The sequence below is a fragment of the Myotis myotis genome, unplaced genomic scaffold, assembly GCF_014108235.1.
Source record: "Myotis myotis isolate mMyoMyo1 unplaced genomic scaffold, mMyoMyo1.p scaffold_m19_p_7, whole genome shotgun sequence".
Classification (NCBI taxonomy): Eukaryota; Metazoa; Chordata; class Mammalia; order Chiroptera; family Vespertilionidae; genus Myotis; species Myotis myotis.
Window position 1 is genome coordinate 52,482,299 of NW_023416379.1, and position 18,593 is coordinate 52,500,891.

The window sequence follows — 18,593 nt, forward strand, 5'->3', positions numbered from 1 at the left end:
CTTTGCTAGGAGCTTTCTATTTGCCAGGCACTTTATTGTATTAATTCATTTATGTGTGGAGAGAAAAAGTTGATAATCGGTATTTTCAATGAGAACAAATAAATGATTTTGTAATTAGATAAATTTAGAAAAACAATTACAATAAGCGCTTACCCGAGAAGACATCAAATAAACTTGTTCCATCACCATTTTCATCATCTGCTGCCATGATCCTATTTCCTTTTGATAGTTGCCATCTAAAGTATTCAACATAAAGATTTTCTACTGTTAAAAAACAACATAATTCAAAGAATAAACCTAGCTTTAAGTTAAAAAGCAACTTTCAAATTTGGACACACTCACACTGAATGAGTGCACTCTCTGTCATGATTATTAAAAAAAGCCTAACATTTTCCAAAAGGTAAGATTATAAAACAAAAATATTAAACTTGACGATGTGGTTAAGCCATGTCACAATGTGAATGATGCTAATTTAATAAAACAGACCAAAATACAAATTAACGTTTATACTCAAATTAGAGCCCCGGTGCATGAAATTCGTGCACTCGGGGGGGGGGTGCAGGTTTTCTCAGCCTGGATTGCGAGAGGGCGCAGGCCAGGCCAAGGGACCCCACCGGTGCACGATCAGGGCCAGGGAGGGACACGTTAGGTTGGCCAGCTGGGGAGTGACCGTGGGAGGGCTCCAGGGCGTGTCTGGCTCATCTTGCTTAGTCCTGATTGGCCAGACCCCAGCAGCAAGCTAACCTACCGGTCAGAGCGTCTGCCCCCTGGTGGTCAGTGCATGTCATAGTGACTGTTTGAATGTCTGCCCCCTGGTGGTCAGTGCACGTCATAGCAAGCAGTTGAGCAGCCTTAGCATATCATTAGCATATTACACTTTGAGTGATTGAATGGCTGACCGGACAACCAGACACTTAGCATATTAGGATTTTATTATATAGGACTAGAGGCCCGGTGCACAAAAATTTGTGCACTGGGGGGGGGGGGGACCCTCAGCCTGGCCTGTGCCCTCTCACAGTCTGGGACCCCCTCGGGATATAACAACCTGTGGGCTTAGGCCCGCTCCCGGGTGGCAGAGGGCGGGCCCAATCCCTAGGTGCAGCCCCTGGTCGGGCTCAGAGCAGGGCTGATTGGGAGTTGGGGCGCCACCCCCCGTCACACACAGAGCAGGGCCAATCAGGGGGTTGGGGCGCTGCCCCCTATCACGCACAGAGCAGGGCCCATAAGGGGGGTTGGGTCTCCGTACCCTGTTACGCACAGAGCAGGGCCGATCAGGGGGTTGAAGAGCTCCCCCCTGTCATTCACAGAGTAGGGCCGATAGGGGAGTTGGGGCACCATCCCGTCACACACAGAGCAGGGTGGATCAGGGGTTTGGGGCGCCGCACCCTGTCACACTCAGGGCAGGGCCAATGGGGAGGTTATGGCTCTACCCCATCACACACAGAGCAGGGCCCATGGGGGGCGGTTGGGGCGCCACCCTCCATCACCCACAGAGCAGAGCGGATCAGGGTTTGGGGCGCCGCCATGGTCACACTCAGGGCAGGGCCGATGGGGAGGTTATGGCCCTACCCCATCACACACAGAGCAGGGCCCATGGGGGGGGGGGGGGCGCCGCACCCTGTCACACACAGAGTAGGGCCGATCAGGGGGTTGGGGCGCCGCCACTGTCACACACAGAGCCGCAGGGCGATCAGGGGGTTGGGGAACTCCCCCCTATCAGGCACAGAGCAGGGCTGATCAGGAGGTTGGGCCCCTTCCCCTGTCACGAACAGAGCAGGGCGGATAGGGAGGTTGTGGTCCCGCCCCCTGTCACACACAGAGCCGCAGGGCGGTCAGGGGGTTTGGGCGCTGCCCCGTCACGCTGATCCCGGTGCCGGGAGGCCTCGCGGCTCCGCTGATCCTGGTGCTGGGAGGCATATTACCCTTTTACTATATAGGATAGAGGCCTGGTGCACGGGTAGGGGCCGGCTGGTTTGCCCTGAAGGGTGTCCTGGATCAGGGTGGGGGTCCCCACTGGGGTGCCTGGCCAGTCTGGGTGAGGGGCTGAGGGCTGTTTTCAGGCTGACGGGTGACTGAAGCTCCCAACCGCTCCTTTTTTTCTTTTTATTCTGGGCCAGCTTTAGCTCTGAGGCTTGGCTCCAGCTCTTAGGCCTCCGCTGCCTAAAGCAGGTATCTAGTTGGTTTGGGTTCTATAATCGAAACACTGTTTCAACTCCAGCTCTGAGATCCCGGCTGGCTGAAAGCAGGTTTCTGGGGTTTTGTTTAGCTTCTATATTTGTAACAATGTTTCAAACTGCAAGCTCAGAGGTCGGCAAGGCAGGCGGGGAACTTTGGAGTTCTCCGTCACTGAAGCAAGCAAGCCTCATGTTCGCTTCAAGCTGCCTGGCTGCCGGCCGCCATCTTTGCTGGCAGTTAATTTGCATATCTCCCTGATTCACCAATGGGAAGGGTAGCGGATGTATGGCTAATTACCATGTTTCTCTTTTATTAGATAGGATAAGCCAACTATCATATCAACTAAGTACAACTATATAGTAACTTCTGAGTCCTCAGAAATTATCATATTTGGTGGTGGTCTTAGGGACACCAAACATACATGTTTTCACCAATAGGATAGTAGGCAAACAGCAAAGAGTTTGATACTATACTAGGTTGGTAAAGGTGTGGGAAAACAGGTACTGTCATACATCACTCAAGTGTATACTAGTACAAGCTCTATGGAAGCAATTTCATAATAGTTTTCAAGTTTTTAAAAGAAAATATTCTTTGACCCAACAATTTCATAACTAGTCATTTGTTTGGCAGATATACAAGCATGTTGTTACAAAAATGTTATGTATGGAAATATTTAATGTGGCAAGACTGAAAGCCACAAAAGAATCCAAAATAACCATGCTGGTATGGCTCAGAGGCTGAGAGTGGACCTGTGAACCAGGTCATGGTTCATTTACCGGTCAGGGCACATGCCCAGGTTGTGAGCTTGATCCCCAGTGCAGGGTGTGCAAGCAGCAGCTGATCAATGATTCTCTCTCACCACTGGTGTTTCTCTCTCTCACTCTTCCTTCCTCTCTATAATCAAAAATATATTTTAAAATAAAAAAATAAAACTAATAAAAAAAATAGCTCCAGGTTATGCTGCTGCTCCATGGACCACTTTGAGAACTACAATTTTAGACCAGTGCTGTCCAAAAGAATTTTCTACAATGATAAAAATGTTCAATATTTGAGTTGTCTAATATGGCAACTACTATCCATATGTGGCTATTGAGTAGATGAAAATTGCACAGCATGACTGAGTGTATTAGTTTCCTAATGCTGCTCTAACAAATTAACCACAAACTCAGTGACTTATCACAAATTTATTATTTTACAATCTATTTACCACAAAACGCTCACAGAAAGGATTTCACAGAGCTGTGGTTATTACAATTTCAATAACACCTCTTTGGCTCTAAACACTATGGAACACTTATAAAAACGTATTTGAATACTTTCCTCCTAAGGAGGTGAAAGGAAGTCCTGGACATCAATATCTTTTCTACAACAAAACAAAAAGGGGAAAGGAAAAAAGAGCAAGTACTGCCACAAAAAGTAGGAATACCCACTTGGATTTATAGGCTCCTCTGCTGTTCCCTCAGATTATATGAAAATTAGAAACTGTCTATACTAAAATTCAAACCAAAGTCAGCAATAAGATGCTAAAGTTAATAAAGTAAACACAGTCCCTTAAGTCCAAGCTCACCAAATCCAAAACCAAAGATCACCTTTCCATCAACATCTGTCACCTCCCAAACCCTCTACTTCTTTGCGTAGCATCAGCATTCCCTAATATCCTACTGATGCTCCTCTGCAATGTTTCTCCCATTAACCCTCATTCTGCCATTTGAATTTGTTTCCCATTATAGCTATCTAAGTATGTCCTCTCTCCAAATACATGCTACATACAACTGTTGGGTTACTTCTTCTAAAGCAATCCTGCTCATATCACTTCCTGCTAAAAAAAACTATCCATTACTTCCCAAAGTCTACTGAATCAATTCCAAACTCCTTACTTTGCTATAATACCTGTTGCCTTCCTTTCTAGCCCATCATTCATCATTCCAAGGTCTCCAAAATTGCAAGGTTCAGTGAAACTGAGTTCCTGTTTGCAAACACAATTCCTGACAGCATCTCCCCACATCTATCTATGAGCTCATGAACAAGTCTCGATGTGAATATCCACAAGGTTAGAATGTAATAAATAAGGTTCTAAAAAGTCAGATGATATATTACACAATTAAAATACTTGGACTTTGCCGAAACTGGTTTGGCTCGGTGGATAGAGCATCGGCCTGCGGACTGAAGGGTCCCGGGTTCGATTCCGGTCAAGGGCATGTACCTGGGTTGCGGGCACATCCCCAGTGGGGATGTGCAGGAGGCAGCTGATCGATGTTTCTCTCTCATCAATGTTTCTAACTCTGTCTCTCTCCCTCTCTGTAAAACATCAATAAAATAAAAAAATATATAAAAAAAAATACTTGGACTTTGCCTGGCTGGTGTGGTTCAGTGGTTGAACATCGACCTATGAACCAGGAGGTCATGGTTCAATACCCTGTCAGGGCACATGCCCAGATTATGGGCTCGATCCCCAGTGGGGGTGTGTGCAGGAGGCAGCTAATCAATGATTCTCTCTCATCATTGATGTTTCTCTCTCGCTCTCCCTCTCCTTTCCCCTCTGGAATCAATAAAAATGTATTTTAAAAAAAGACTATAGGGGACTCTTTCCCCCTCCCCACGTGGGAGTCTGTGCTTATTCTTCAATAAATTTCCACCTTTGCTATACCAAAAAAAAAAAAAAAACTACATCCAGCAGGGAATGGGGGAACCACCAAAGGTTTTTAAAGCAGGGGAGTATCATGATCAAATGTGCACTTCAGAAATTTAACTCTAGCCCTAGCCTGTTTGACTTAGTGGATAGAGCGTCAGCCTGTGAACTGAAGGGTCCCAGGTTCAACTGCGTTGCGGGCTTGATCCCCAGTGGGGGACATGCAGGAGGCAGCGGATCAATGATTCTCTCTCATCATTGATGTTTCTACCTCTCTTTCCCTCTCCTTTCCTCTCTGAAGTCAATAAAAACAAATAAGAATAAAATAATTAAAAGAGGTAATGCAATAAGCATTTGTAGAGAAAAATAGGAAAAAGCCAGAGGAGAGGAAGAGTGTATTTTGAATTTTGAGGCTCATGGAAAAGGCTAAATCTAAGTATAGCAAAATCCTTGAAGACTATGTAAGGAGAAAATAACAAACACTACACATACTGAACCCTACATTTAGATTAGCCAGACACTGATCTAAATGTTCCAAATACATTATTAAAATACTTGAAATCCCCCACAAGTCCTATGAGATGTGCACTACTATTAATTTTCCCTTTTACAGATGAGTAACCAGATACAGACGATTAAGAAACTTACCCCAAAGTAAAAGAGCTGGTAAGTGGCAGATCTGGGATTGGATCCCAGCTCTCTCTAAAGCCAGATGACAAAATCAAGAATATCAGGGAGAAGAGCCTAATTTTTTTTTTTTTTTTGAAAGGGGGCCATCTCCTTGTAAAATGGCAAGAAACGTTGGAAGATAACTGGAGTAAGGGAGGGGGGGAATTCTTGCCCTGAATGTCTCTGTCCCCCTCCAAAGAGACACTGAGTGAGACGGGAAAGGGGCTTTGAGGGGAGGGAAAGGTTTGGAGCTGGAGCTGGAAAGAATGGAAAAGATGAGAAAAGAACCTAGGAAAGACCAGGGAAGAATCAGAGTCAACGCCAACAAATGGACCCCTGAACCATTTATCCTGAAATTCTGCAAATTCCACATTAACATCTGAGTTAGGGCCTACTGTGTGTCACGGGTCTAGACGCTGTGGAGATCAAGAAAATTCTCACGACCACATCAATGATCACCCCAATAGGCGCTCAGGAAGACCCATTCCTCCAAAGACTCCCATCGGAAAGCCTGTAAGAGTACATCCCCAAACGAGCTTGTGGCTTTTGGGGGGGCTCGGGGGGTCGGGAAAGGGGCGGTCGAAAGCGCAACTCCTACTTACACTCGCCCCAGCACCAGCCTGGACCCTCCTCCAGGTACAAGAGGGACGCGAACGCGAGCCCAGAAGCTGCAACCGAGGGCGACAGGAACCGGGCTCCCGGCGGGCCCCGGACATCAGGCGCACCCACCCCTCCCCGACTCCGCCGCTCTCTCCGAGTCCCCGGCTCCCGACACGCCGCCGGCCTCCGCTCGGGGTACGACCTCCCAGGCAGCCTCTTCCCCGGCAGCGCTGGACAGACCGGACGCAGCCGGCAACTTACCCACCCGGTCCGGCCCAACACAGCCCGGAATCCTTTCGGTGCAGCGAGGTCTCCCTGGCATCTCTGCCAATGCCAGAGCTCAACCAGGACGCGGAGGCGGGACTGCGCGCCCCTGGCCAATCAGACCGGACGCAAAGCACGTCCCGGCGCACACAACTAGTTCCCGCCGTCCGCAGGGGAGAAAAACCACGGTTGGCGCCAAACTCCAGTGGCCTTCGGGGCGGGGCGACGGGGAAGGGCGGGGCCTGGGCTGGCGGGGAAGGAGACGGGAGCCTCCCTACGGAAGGGGTGGAGCCTCGGCCAAGATAGGGGACTCCAGTGGCCTTCGGGGCGGGGCGACGGGGAAGGGCGGGGCCTGGGCTGGCGGGGAAGGAGACGGGAGCCTCCCTACGGAAGGGGTGGAGCCTCGGCCAAGATAGGGGCTGGTCCGGGCAAAGCTCCTTGAATGAAAGGGAAAGTAAGCTCTGAGAAGGTCTGGTCTTCGTTTAGTCCTTCCTTCCAAAAATTCTGCGGAGCATCAACCACGTTCTAGACTTGGTGCTGGGCGCTGGCTCGGTAACGATGACTAAGCGCTGTTCCTGGCCCTGACACTGGCCTGGGTGGTAGGCAAACAGCTTAGCCCCGGGGGTTGGGAGCTTTGAGGAAGGATGCCAGTCCAGTCGGGGGAGGGAGAGGAGAGCTTATAGACTCTATTATATAGAGGGTAAATACCTGAATGGTTGGATAGAACCTGCAAGAACCCAAGCTGCCCGTAGGGTCCAGCCGCCGGAGGGGAAGTCTGCGCCCTGGGCTGGTGAGGAAGTGAAACAAACCCAACTTCCTCGGCTACATCAACTTGCAACTGCCGTATCAACTTATTACATATTTATAAATTTTCTAAAAGGCCCCCATGTGGGAGAATATGTTTTGGGAGAACACTGGCTTCCTAGATTCTCCCCCAACCAGCTTAGCTCCTAAGAAATTCAAGATAGTTAGGCATTCCAGGTAGTGAAGGTTGGGAAAGAGTCAAAGGCTACAACCACAGGCGTTCATTATTGCTGGAGCAGAAAGCCTGGAGAGGGAAGCAGGAATCAGACCTTGAAAGGCCATGTATATGTCAAAGAACTTGGAATTTACCTTTAAATGATGAGGCAAGGGGACCACTGAAGGATTTTAAGCTTGAGGTTGTGATGATGTAGTTTACATTATTAAGATCCTTTGGCCTTGCTGGCCAGTGTGGCTCAGTGGTTGAGCTTTGACCTATGAACCTGGAGGTCAGGACACTTGCCCAGGTTTTGAGCTGGATCCCAATAGGTGGCGTGTAGGAGGGAGCTGATCAGTGAGTGATTCTCATTTTTTTTTTTTTTTTTTTTATTTCAGAGAGGAAGGGAGAGGGAGAGAGAGATAGAAACATCAATGATGAGAGAGAATCATTGATTGGCTGCTTCCTGCACACCCCCACCGGGGATTGAGTCCACAACCCAGGCATGTGCCCTTGGCCGGAATCGAACCCGGGACCCTTCAGTCCGCAGGCTGACGCTCTATCCACTGAGCCAAGCTGGCCAGGGCGTGATTCTCATCTTTGATGTTTCTATCTCTCCCTCTCCTTTTCTCTCTGAAATAATAAAAAAAAAACAAAAAAAATCCTTTGGCCTTGAGGAGGATTCTGAAATGTTCTTGTAGTGATCCATACTACAGAAAATGAGGATCTGAAGGAGATGGTAGGTAAGAAAGGAGATAGATTTTTAAATATTTAGGAGATAACATCAATGAAACTTAGCAAATGATTGAACGTTGGCTTTCAGCATAACAGTCATCAAAAATGTTTATTGAGAGAGCACAGATACTTCAAACTTAAGTGAAAATTTCCCCCAAAATTATCTTCCAGGAAAAACTGACCTTATTATTGAAATCATTACAAAGTCATTTCATTGGCACTCTCTTAAATACTTTATACTGAATAAAAAATAGTGATTGATTTTTAAATAAGCAATTTCTGCCCTAGCCAGCTTGGCTCAGTAGATAGAGTGTTGGCCTTTGGACCAAAGAGTCCAGATTCGATTATGGTCAATGGCAGGGACCTTGGTTGCAGGCTCCTCCCAGGCCCAGCTCTGGGTTGGGGGTGTGTAGGAGGCAACCAATTGATGTGTTTCTCTCACATCAATGTTTCTCTCTGTTTTTCCTTCTCTCTCCCACTCTCCCTAAAAATCAATGTAAAAATATCCTCTGGTAAGGATCAACAACAACAACAAAGCAATTTTTGCCCAACCAGTGTGGCCCAATGAGTGTTGACCTATGAACCAGGAGGTCATGGTTCAATTCCAGGTCAAGGCACAAGTCCAATTGCAGATTGCACAATCCGGGGGGGGGGGGGGGGGGGAGCATGCAGGAAGCAGCTGCTTAAGGATTCTCTCTCATTGCTGTTTCTATCTCTCCATCTCCCTTCCTCTGAAATCAATAAAAAGATAGTGATTAAAAGAAATTTTTAAGACTATTTGAGCAAAAATCAATTTGAATTGAGCAGAATCCAATTTAGCAGATAAAACAGAGCTTTGAGGAGATGTACAAAGTTAAGACTTTTATAGGAGAAGGGAGCAGGAACAAAGAAATTATACTAGTAGAACAATCAAGTTGGTTATTGTAAGGTTACTTTCCCTAGGGGATGGCAGAAGTTTATCAGACAGATTACCTAACTAATACTGATCGGGCCATTATGATTAACTGGTTTAAGATTCCATTTCTGGGGAAGCAGAAACTGTAATCAAGTTAAGTCTCGGTTTGGTGACTTGGGGGATACCATTGCTGCTCCATTTTGGGCTTGTTGTCTATTTTTTAACAATAATAAGGTAGAGTATTGCTTAAAGAAGTTGGAATTTGAGAACTGCATGGCTGTTAATATATCTTGGAACTGCACCAGGATATTTTAGAAAGAGAACAGATGATAGGCAAAGCCAATTTCTGTGGGAAGGGGATGGAGTTTTCTTAAAAGAGAAAGAAATTCGCCTGATGGAGGGGCTTTTCTCAGAATAGGGCAGAGAGAGAGGAGAGTGATTGAGAGATAGGGAACAAAGTTAGCGACAAGGGTCTTCATGAAAGGATTAACATTTTTTTCTTCCCCTGGATACTGGAGAAGTAACATCTAGTGTATAATTTATTTGAATTTTCTCTAAACCTTCAATAAAATCTATTTTATCACTTTCAAGCCTGACCTCATATCTTACTTTCTTCAGAAGTTTTTCCTATTTCCTAAGCTGAGTTGGCAGTTTCCCTTTTTGTACTCTCATAGTACCCTGTCCCTAACTCCCTCTTATAGTTCTTTGTGACAATATTCCTTAGACTAGTGGCCCTGTGTATGAATTCGTGCACATTGAAAGGAAATTAATTTAAAGAAATATTTGAATATTGCTATTCGCCCTTTCTCTATAATAGAAGTGTCAACCAAATTCACAATTGACAATGACAGATCAAAACACAGGCGTGCGATTGGCACCAGCAAGAGCTTTATATGTATTGCACATGCACGAGTCCACTTAGCCTTTTACATATATATATATGTGAAACTTGCTTAATTAGACCTGCTTTCTGATTTAGCTAAACTTTTTCCAGCCCAGTGAAGCACCCCAACTTCTCTTTCAGGTAATTGTCAGCAACACAGCAGTAAATATCAACACAAAGCAGATTATTATTATAGATCACACAGGAAGAACAAAGGGTAAAATATATAACTGCTGCAGTGTTTGACTATATTCTGTGCAGTGAGAAAACCTGAAGTCATTTTCAAGGTCCCCCATTTCTTACTTTTCAGTCGGGTCAAGTTTCTGAACTTTCTAAATCTCCGTTTTCCCAATAATGAAAAGAAAATAGGATTCCACCAAGTCTCCTATCTACCTGCTCCAGGATTTCTGTGAGGATCAAATGAGATGAGGCACGGGAAAATGCTTCACAGACATTTGGTTAAAGTGTAAAATGTTTCCACCTGGCTATAAAACAAGTTGTGTTCCTGGGCTGAAGAAACTGCAAGGAGGCTAGTCACTATGGAGAGGAAGCCAGGCGTTGCTACGTGACACCATTACCTGGTGCCCACAGCCACAGTTTCTGGGCTGGGCTGGGCTGTGGGCTGCATTTTTCCTCATGGGGTCTTGGCAGCAATTTGGCTGCAATTTGGTGGGCTGTCACTCTGGGGTGGTGGCGGGGTCTGTGTCCCACTTGGGGGAAGCCGGGTGTTGCTTTGTGGGCACCAGGTCCACGGTGCTATTTCTTTGTAAATGGCCAGTGTGCGTCAAGGCAGCTCCTGCATTGAGCTTCTGCCTCCTGGTGGTCAGTGTGCATCATAGCAACCGGTTGGACAGTGGGACACTTAACGCATAATATATATATATATATATATATATATATATATATATATATAAAATCTGTCTTCACTATAAGACTGAGAATCTTTTTTTTTTTTTAATATATTCTATTGATTTTTTACAGAGTGGAAGGGAGAGAGACAGAGAGCTAGAAACATCGATGAGAGAGAAACATCGATCAGCTGCCTCCTGCACACCCCCCACTAGGGATGTGCCCGCAACCCAGGCACATGCCCCTGACTGGAATCGAACTGGGGACCCTTCAGTCCGCAGGCCGACGCTCTATCCACTGAGCCAAACCAGTTTTGGCAAGACTGAGAATCTTTTAAGGACAGGACCCCACCCATCATCTTTATATTCCCAGGACCTGCTAGGAATAGTGTGTCTGGCAAAGTATTAAATGTGCATTTGTTGATTGAACAAAATGACATTGACTGTTAGAATTAGTAACAGCTGTGGAACCAGAAAGTCTTGAGAAAGAAGGATAAATTATTTTGGCCTTTTATGGGCATTTAGTATTCAATATGAAAGGTCACAGCATGTATTGAGTAAACTAAGAGGTAATCAACGTTTACAGAAGGAATTGATAACTTAGTAAGGATTTTGTTACTCAAAAAATGATGAGGATGGCTTAGTTTCTTCTAATTTTGAGTGTGCTTTGGTTCTTTTAATTGCTTGTTTTATGTAGAAAATCAAGTTGTTGGAAGAAATATAACTAAAAACAAAATCTCCTCCAAACCCAGAAAACCTATTCCAAAGGTAGAAGGAAAAGAAAACTATTATTGAGTAAGCATTAAAGCAGTATGTGATGCACATCACAGACAATCCAAGAGATTGCAGAAGCAGAAAGAAAGCTCACCTTCTTATGTGTTAAAAAATTACATATATTAAAAATTTTAAGAGTTTGAGCAAAAATCAATTCCAATTGAGCAGCACCAAACTGGAAATGGCACAGAGTGCTCCCCCAACAGGAGCCAGGGAAAAGACTTATGTAGAGAAAGCGTGAAAGCAAGACAGGTAATTATTTGATTGGCTATAACTTAAAGCCTAGTTGGCTGTTTGTGATTGATTGTTCTTAGAGTTTTTGATTTTTAAATCTAAGCATTTACAGGCTTAGATTTGGGTTTGCTTAGGAGCCAACAAAGCATTAGAGCCACCTCAGTCTAATGGCCTCTTTAATTATAGCCAAGTGGTATTACCATTAAATTAGGTAGGTTTTGTAATTTGGAGTCAGGTGACAAGTTAGGCCTATGTCCTCCACAGAAATTAGACAGTTGGGCATTATCTTCCTTGATGATGATTTCACTCCAAAGAGAGGGCTTCCCACATCCTTGAGGAAAAATTCCTGAGTTATGAAATTGGCAAGAGGCTTATTTAAAACTAGAGGCCCAGTACACGAAATTCATGCACTCGGGGAGTGGAGGTGGTCCCTCAGCCCAGCCTGTGCCCTCTTGCATTCGGAGAGCCATCAGGGGATATCCAACATAGCATGGCGGGGAGTGGGCCTAAGCTGGCAGTCGGACATCCTTAGCACTGCTACGGAGGTGGGAGAGGCTCCTGCCACTGCCACTGCACTCGCCAGCCTTGAACTCAGCTTCTGGCTGAGCAGCGCTCCCCTGTGGGAGTGCACTGACCACCAGGGGGCAGCTTTGAGTTGTGTGTCTGCCCGCTGGTGGTCAGTGTGCATCACAGTGATCAGTCGATTTGCATATTAGCCTTTTATTATATAGGATACTTGCATATATTTGAAAAGGAGAGAGAAAGAATTGCAGGGGGGAAAAAGAAAAGTGAAGGCAGGAGAGAAGTTTTTTCTCTTATTTTTTAATAGGAAGAATTAGCCTCTTCATTGCATTTGCTCTTACAGTTTAAAAGTAGAAAAGTCAGATACTGCATTAATTTTTCAACAAATACTAATGAGAATGTTCAGGGCAAAAACTGCCTAATTTCCATGACATGGATCTTACCCATAACAAAATGTGCTCTGTGGTAAAAAAATGACAGACTATGATTGAAGATCATGTGGATGGCAAGACTACTGATGGTTATTTGCTTTGTCTATTCTGTGTTGGTTTTACTAAAAAATGCAACAATCAGATTTGGAAGACCTGATGTGCTCAGCATCAACATATCTGTCAAATTCGGAAGAATACGATGGAAATCATGACCCAAGAGGTACAGAAAAATGAGTTAAAAGAAGTGGTCAAGAGATCAACCGGAGAGAACCAAGATGGCGGCATAGGTTAACGCCGGAGTTTGCTGCTTTGAACAACTACTTCAAAAGTGAAACCAAAAAACGGAAGGGACATCACCCAGAACCACAGGAACGCTGGCTGAGTGGAAGTCCTACAACTAGGAGGAAAGAGAAACGCATACGGACACTCAGAGGAGGCGCAGTGCTGAAGTCAAATTCTGAGGTGCGGAGTGCGCGGAGCGGGCTGGCGGCGGAGGGCGCGGTTGTCGTTTTCAATCGGGAGGGAGTCGCAGACTCTGAGCTCCAGATCCGGGCGAATCTTTAGCGACCCAGACTCAAACGGGAGAAGCGGGACTGTCTGGCTTCGGTCAGAGCGAGTGCAGCTTTCTCTCTGAGCTTTGCAGCGGGTGCTGGGACTCAGAGAGGCAGAGCCCCTGGGGACAGGACTGAGAGCCGCCATAACTGCTCTCTCCGGCCCACCCTGTTGATCCTGTTCTACCCGCCCCGCCCAAGCCCTGCACACAGGCATTTGCCGGATAGCCTCAGGCAAAGGCTAGATTAGCACCTCCCTAGAGGACAGAAGTTCTCTCACTACTGACACAGCTGATTCTCATAGCCACTTGGCCTAGAGGTCAAACCCTCCCTGGAATTAGCTACAACAATCAAGATTTAACTATAAGACTGCAAACAAAGACCACTAGGAGGTGCACCAAGGAAGCATAACAAAATGCGGAGACAAAGAAACAGGACAAAATTGTCAATGGAAGATATAGAGTTCAGAACCACACTTTTAAGGTCTCTTAAGAACTGTCTAGAAGCCGCCGATAAATGTAGTGAGATCCTCAAGAAATCTAATGAGACCCTCGATCTTATATTGGGGAACCAACTAGAAATTAAGCATACACGGACTGAAATAACGAATATTATACAGACTCCCGACAGCAGACCAGAGGAGCGCAAGAATCAAGTCAATGATTTGAAATGCGAGGAAGCAAAAAACACCCAACCGGAAAAGCAAAATGAAAAAAGAATCCAAAAATGCGAGGATAGTGTAAGGAGCCTCTGGGACAGCTTCAAGCGTACCAACATCAGAATTATAGGGGTGCCAGAAGATGAGAGAGAGCAAGATATTGAAAACCTATTTGAAGAAATAATGACAGAAAACTTCCCCCACCTGGTGAAAGAAATGGACTTACAGGTCCAAGAAGCGCGGAGAACCCCAAACAAAAGGAATCCAAAGAGGACCACACCAAGACACATCATAATTAAAATGCCAAGAGCAAAAGATAAAGAGAGAATCTTAAAAACAGCAAGAGAAAGAAACTCAGTTACCTACAAGGGAATACCCATACGACTGTCAGCTGATTTCTCAACAGAAACTTTGCAGGCCAGAAGGGAGTGGCAAGAAATATTCAAAGTGATGAATACCAAGAACCTACAACCAAGATTACTTTATCCAGCAAAACTATCATTCAGAATTGAAGGTCAGATAAAGAGCTTCACAGATAAGGAAAAGCTAAAGGAGTTCATCACCACCAAACCAGGATTATATGAAATGCTGAAAGGTATCCTTTAAGAAGAGGAAGAGGAAGAAAAAGGTAAAGATACAAATTATGAACAACAAATATGCGTCTATCAACAAGTGAATCTAAGAATCAAGTGAATAAATAATCTGATGAACAGAATGAACTGTTGATTATAATAGAATCAGGGACATAGAAAGGGAATGGACTGACTATTCCTGGGGGGGAAAGGGGTGTGGGAGATGCGGGAAGAGACTGGACAAAAATCGTGCACCTATGGATGAGGACAGTGGGTGGGGAGTGAGGGCGGAGGGTGGGGCGGGAACTGGGAGGAGGGGAGTTATGGGGAGAAAAAAAGAGGAACAAATGTAATAATCTGAACAATAAAGATTTAATTAAAAAAAAAAAAAAAAAAAAAAGAGATCAACCGAAGGACTTATATACATGTATATAAGCCAAACCAATGGACATGGACAACAGGGGGATGGGAGCATGAGTTTGTGTGTGGGGGGGGAGGTTGGGGGTTAATGGGGGGGATGAGGACACATTTGTAATACCTTAACTAATAATAATAAAAAAAGAAAGAAAGAAAGAAAAAAAAAGATTCCATGATAAAAAAAAAAAAAAAAAGAAGTGGTCAATAAATTGATTCCAGATAGCACTGGAAAAGACATAGAAAAAATTTTCCAATTTATTTATTCACTCCATGACATCTTTTTTTAAAAAATATATTTTATTATTTTTTTACAGAGAGAAAGGGAGAGGGATAGAGAGTTAGAAACATTGATGAGAGAGAAACATTGATCAGCTGCCTCCTGCACACTCCCTACTGGGTATGTGCCCGCAACCAAGGTACATGCCCCTGACCAGAATCGAACCCGGGACCCTTGAGTCTGCAGGCCAACACTCCATCCACTGAGCCAAACCGGTTAGAGCTCCATGACATCTTTGTTTGAAAAGTCAAAATGCTGAAGAAGCCTAGATTTGAATTGGTAAAACTGGTGGAGCTCCACTGTGAAAGTAGCAGTTCTGGAAAAGATTCTGGGGATAAGACAGGTGCTAACATTGAAGGAGCTAATGGATACGAGCCCCCAGTCCATGAATCTGTTTAAAACTCAGACTTAATGGTGACAAATAAAAAGTCATATTTGTGATGTTTAAAAAAGAACATTAAATTTTTAGAAAAGTGACAAGACATAGATAAAGAAGGTTGAGCTTCTCTATCGATAAACTGTGAGTAGGCAAATATATAGGGAAACTAACGGTAGATGAGGGCTAGATTTAGCAGGGTTATGTAGTTTTTTATTATTTTATATTTTTATTGTTTTCAGAGAGGAAAAGAGAGTTAGAAACCTCAATGATGAGAGAGAACATTGATTGGCTGCCTCCTGCACACCCTCTACTGGAGATGGAGCCCGCAACCCTGGCATGTGCCCTTGACTGGGATAGAACCCGGGACCATTCATCCGCAGACTGACGCTCTGTCCACTGAGCCAAACCAGCTAGGGCTGTAGTTTCTTTAAATGCTGCCTCTGGATTGATAGGTTGTAGAGTTGTCTCCTGTGATTAACTTCCTTCCTCTCTGATAGAGAAGGGAGGGGATACACTTTTACAAATGTCCTGCTTTTAGGAAAACAAGTGGAGGGCAGAGAGCTTTTGAATCCATTTCTTCTCAATTGTTTTCAGCTCAAGAAAGCATATATATACTTTCTAGCCCAGCAATAAACTTGTGAAGAAATGACAAAAAAAAAGGGGGGAGGTTGGGTTAGGGGCAGTAAATTTTAGGGAAGTAACTAGAAGATATATGGAACTAAAATTAGTGGAAGATAAGGATTATTTTAGTGGGTTTGTACAGCTCTATTTCAGTATTGATTACTAGTCTGGTGGTAAGGGTGTTCTTTTATTATTGGTACAGGAAGGGCACCTTTTTCAGGGACAATATTATGACCCATTTTTAGATAGAAAAGGGAGGGGTGGTCAGAAAGCACTTCTTGCATCTGCTGTTTCAAAAGTGCTTTTAGCTTTAAAATAACCAATATACCAAAGCAGCATATTTGGTGATGGCATATTCTGCTACCCTTTAGTACCTGAGGTCTTTTGACTTGATTTTAGTAGTTTTAAAATATATATGTTATTTCCCCTTGTATTGGTAACCACTGATCTGATCTATCAATGTAGTCACTCCAGAGACATTAATGTCCCTGCCGCTGCACAGCTGAAAGTCTTGGGATTTCTCTCAACAGTCATCCTGAGTATTCTTTTTACATTTTTCTTCCATGTTGAATCTCTCATTTCCTAGATCCCATGTCTTCATCTTTCTTGGTTTACATCCTCATATAAAGGAAAGGACATCTTTTTCAACAGATTCCTGAGAAAGGGTGTGTAGAGAAGAAAAATAATTTTCCCTCTACCCTTCTAAGTTCTTGGCTGAGGTCCCTATAAGACAGATTGACAAGAGAAAAACACACAGAAGTTTATTAACATATATACTTCATATATACATAAGAGATACCCAGAGGAAAAAAAACTCCTCAAGTGTGGGTCATTTTCATCCATTGTTCTATGTCCACAGGGAACTCTCTCAATCTTCTTGGAATTTTAAAAATATGCCGAAACCGGTTTGGCTCAGTGGATAGAGCGTCGGCCTGTGGACTGAAAGGTCCCAGGTTCGATTCCGGTCAGGGGCATGTGCCTGGGTTGCGGGCACATCCCCAGTGGGAGATGTGCAGGAGGCAGCTGATCGATGTTTCTCTCTCATCGATGTTTCTAACTTTCTATCTCTCTCCCTTCCTCTCTGTGAAAAATCAATAAAATATATTTTAAAAAAAATATTATTTATTTGGAAATGTTTTCTACCCATTTTCACAGTTCATTCTTTCTGGAAGTTCTGTGTTGAGTTTGAGTTTTCCCAGAAGCAAACATTCAAACCATAGGAAAAAAAATTCAAATTCAAATACATTTTTTAAAAGGCTAAATCAACAAAATACAGTGTACAAATGATGTGTTCTGGAACTGTACACCCGAAACCTTTATAATTTTGTTAACCAGTGTTACCCCAATGAATTCAATAAAAAGATAAAAAAGGTTGAATCATAGTGCCCTATATGTTTGCTGTTGGAGATCTGCCTGTGTCAGTACAGGAACATCTAACAGCCGTGGGCAAACTACGCCCGAGGGCCGGATCCGGCCCGTTTGAAATGAATAAAACTAAAAAAAAAAGACTGTACCCTTTTATGTAATGATGTTTACTTTGAATTTATATTAGTTCACACAAACACTCCATCCATGCTTTTGTTCCGGCCCCCCGGTCCAGTTTAAGAACCCATTGTGGCCCTCGAGTCAAAAAGTTTGCCCACCCCTGATTCTAACCCCAACACCTTTTAGAGGTATAATTTACAAAGTTCATAAATCTTGTGTGCAGTTGTTTTGATTTTTTGCTTTTTTATCTACCAGAATAACCACCACCTAGAGGAAGATAATGAAATCTTTCTATCATCAACCTAGGAAGTTCCCTTGGGCCCCAGTGCAATCAATAAAACCAAAGGCAATCATTTACCAAGTACTTTAGCATTTGTTTGGCTTGTTCTTGAACTTCATGTAAATATATTTCTAATTTTATGTACTCTTCTACTCCACTCTTTTTAAGAACAAAATTTATTGGTTGAATTTTAGAGAGAAACATTGATTTACTGTTCCACTTACTTAGGCATTCATTGGTTGATTCCTGTAGGTACCCTGACTGAGGATCCAACTCCAAGGCAACCTTGGCATATCGGGAGTATGCTCTAACCAACTAAGCTAGCTGGCCAGGGCCTATTCTACTCTATAATGGTGTCAGAATATCCTGTAACGCATATGACATACTTGATTTAAACATTCCCCAACTGAACACCTACCTATCTATATTATAAAGGGCTTGTGGCCCTAACGCGATAAGGACCAAAGACCTGCACGGGTGGGCGGGGCTGCGCAGTGGCTGGCGGGTGAGCGGGGCTGCGATCAAGGCAGGCTGTGTGCTAGGGTTCTAGTTTCCAATATTTATGTTAAGAATGCTGGAAGGGACCCTGGGCCTGCGTGGCTCAGTGGTTGAGCACCGACCTATGAGCCAGGAGGTCATAGTTAGATTCCAGGTCAGGGCACATGCCCTAGCTGAGGGCTCTAGTCCCAGGAGGGTGTGCAGAAAGCAGCCCATCAGTGATTCTCCCATCACTGAT

At 44.3% G+C, this 18,593-nt stretch overlaps 1 protein-coding gene across 6 annotated transcripts in view; it reads right to left on the minus strand.

Moving 5' to 3' along the window:
• CASP8AP2 (caspase 8 associated protein 2) overlaps window positions 1-6,421 on the minus strand; it is a 32,041-nt gene extending 25,620 nt beyond the window's left edge. For 4 of the 6 annotated variants that reach the window (XM_036317398.1, XM_036317401.1, XM_036317402.1 and 1 more), the window contains exons 1-2: window positions 6,335-6,407; window positions 154-236 (exon numbers count right to left, since the gene is read on the minus strand). In XM_036317398.1, the coding sequence (XP_036173291.1) occupies window positions 154-208 (55 nt within the window). In that variant the 5' untranslated portion in view covers window positions 209-236; window positions 6,335-6,407. The other 2 variants (XM_036317400.1, XM_036317399.1) reach the window with 2 other exon arrangements.
• Between the last annotated feature and the right edge of the window lie 12,172 nt (window positions 6,422-18,593).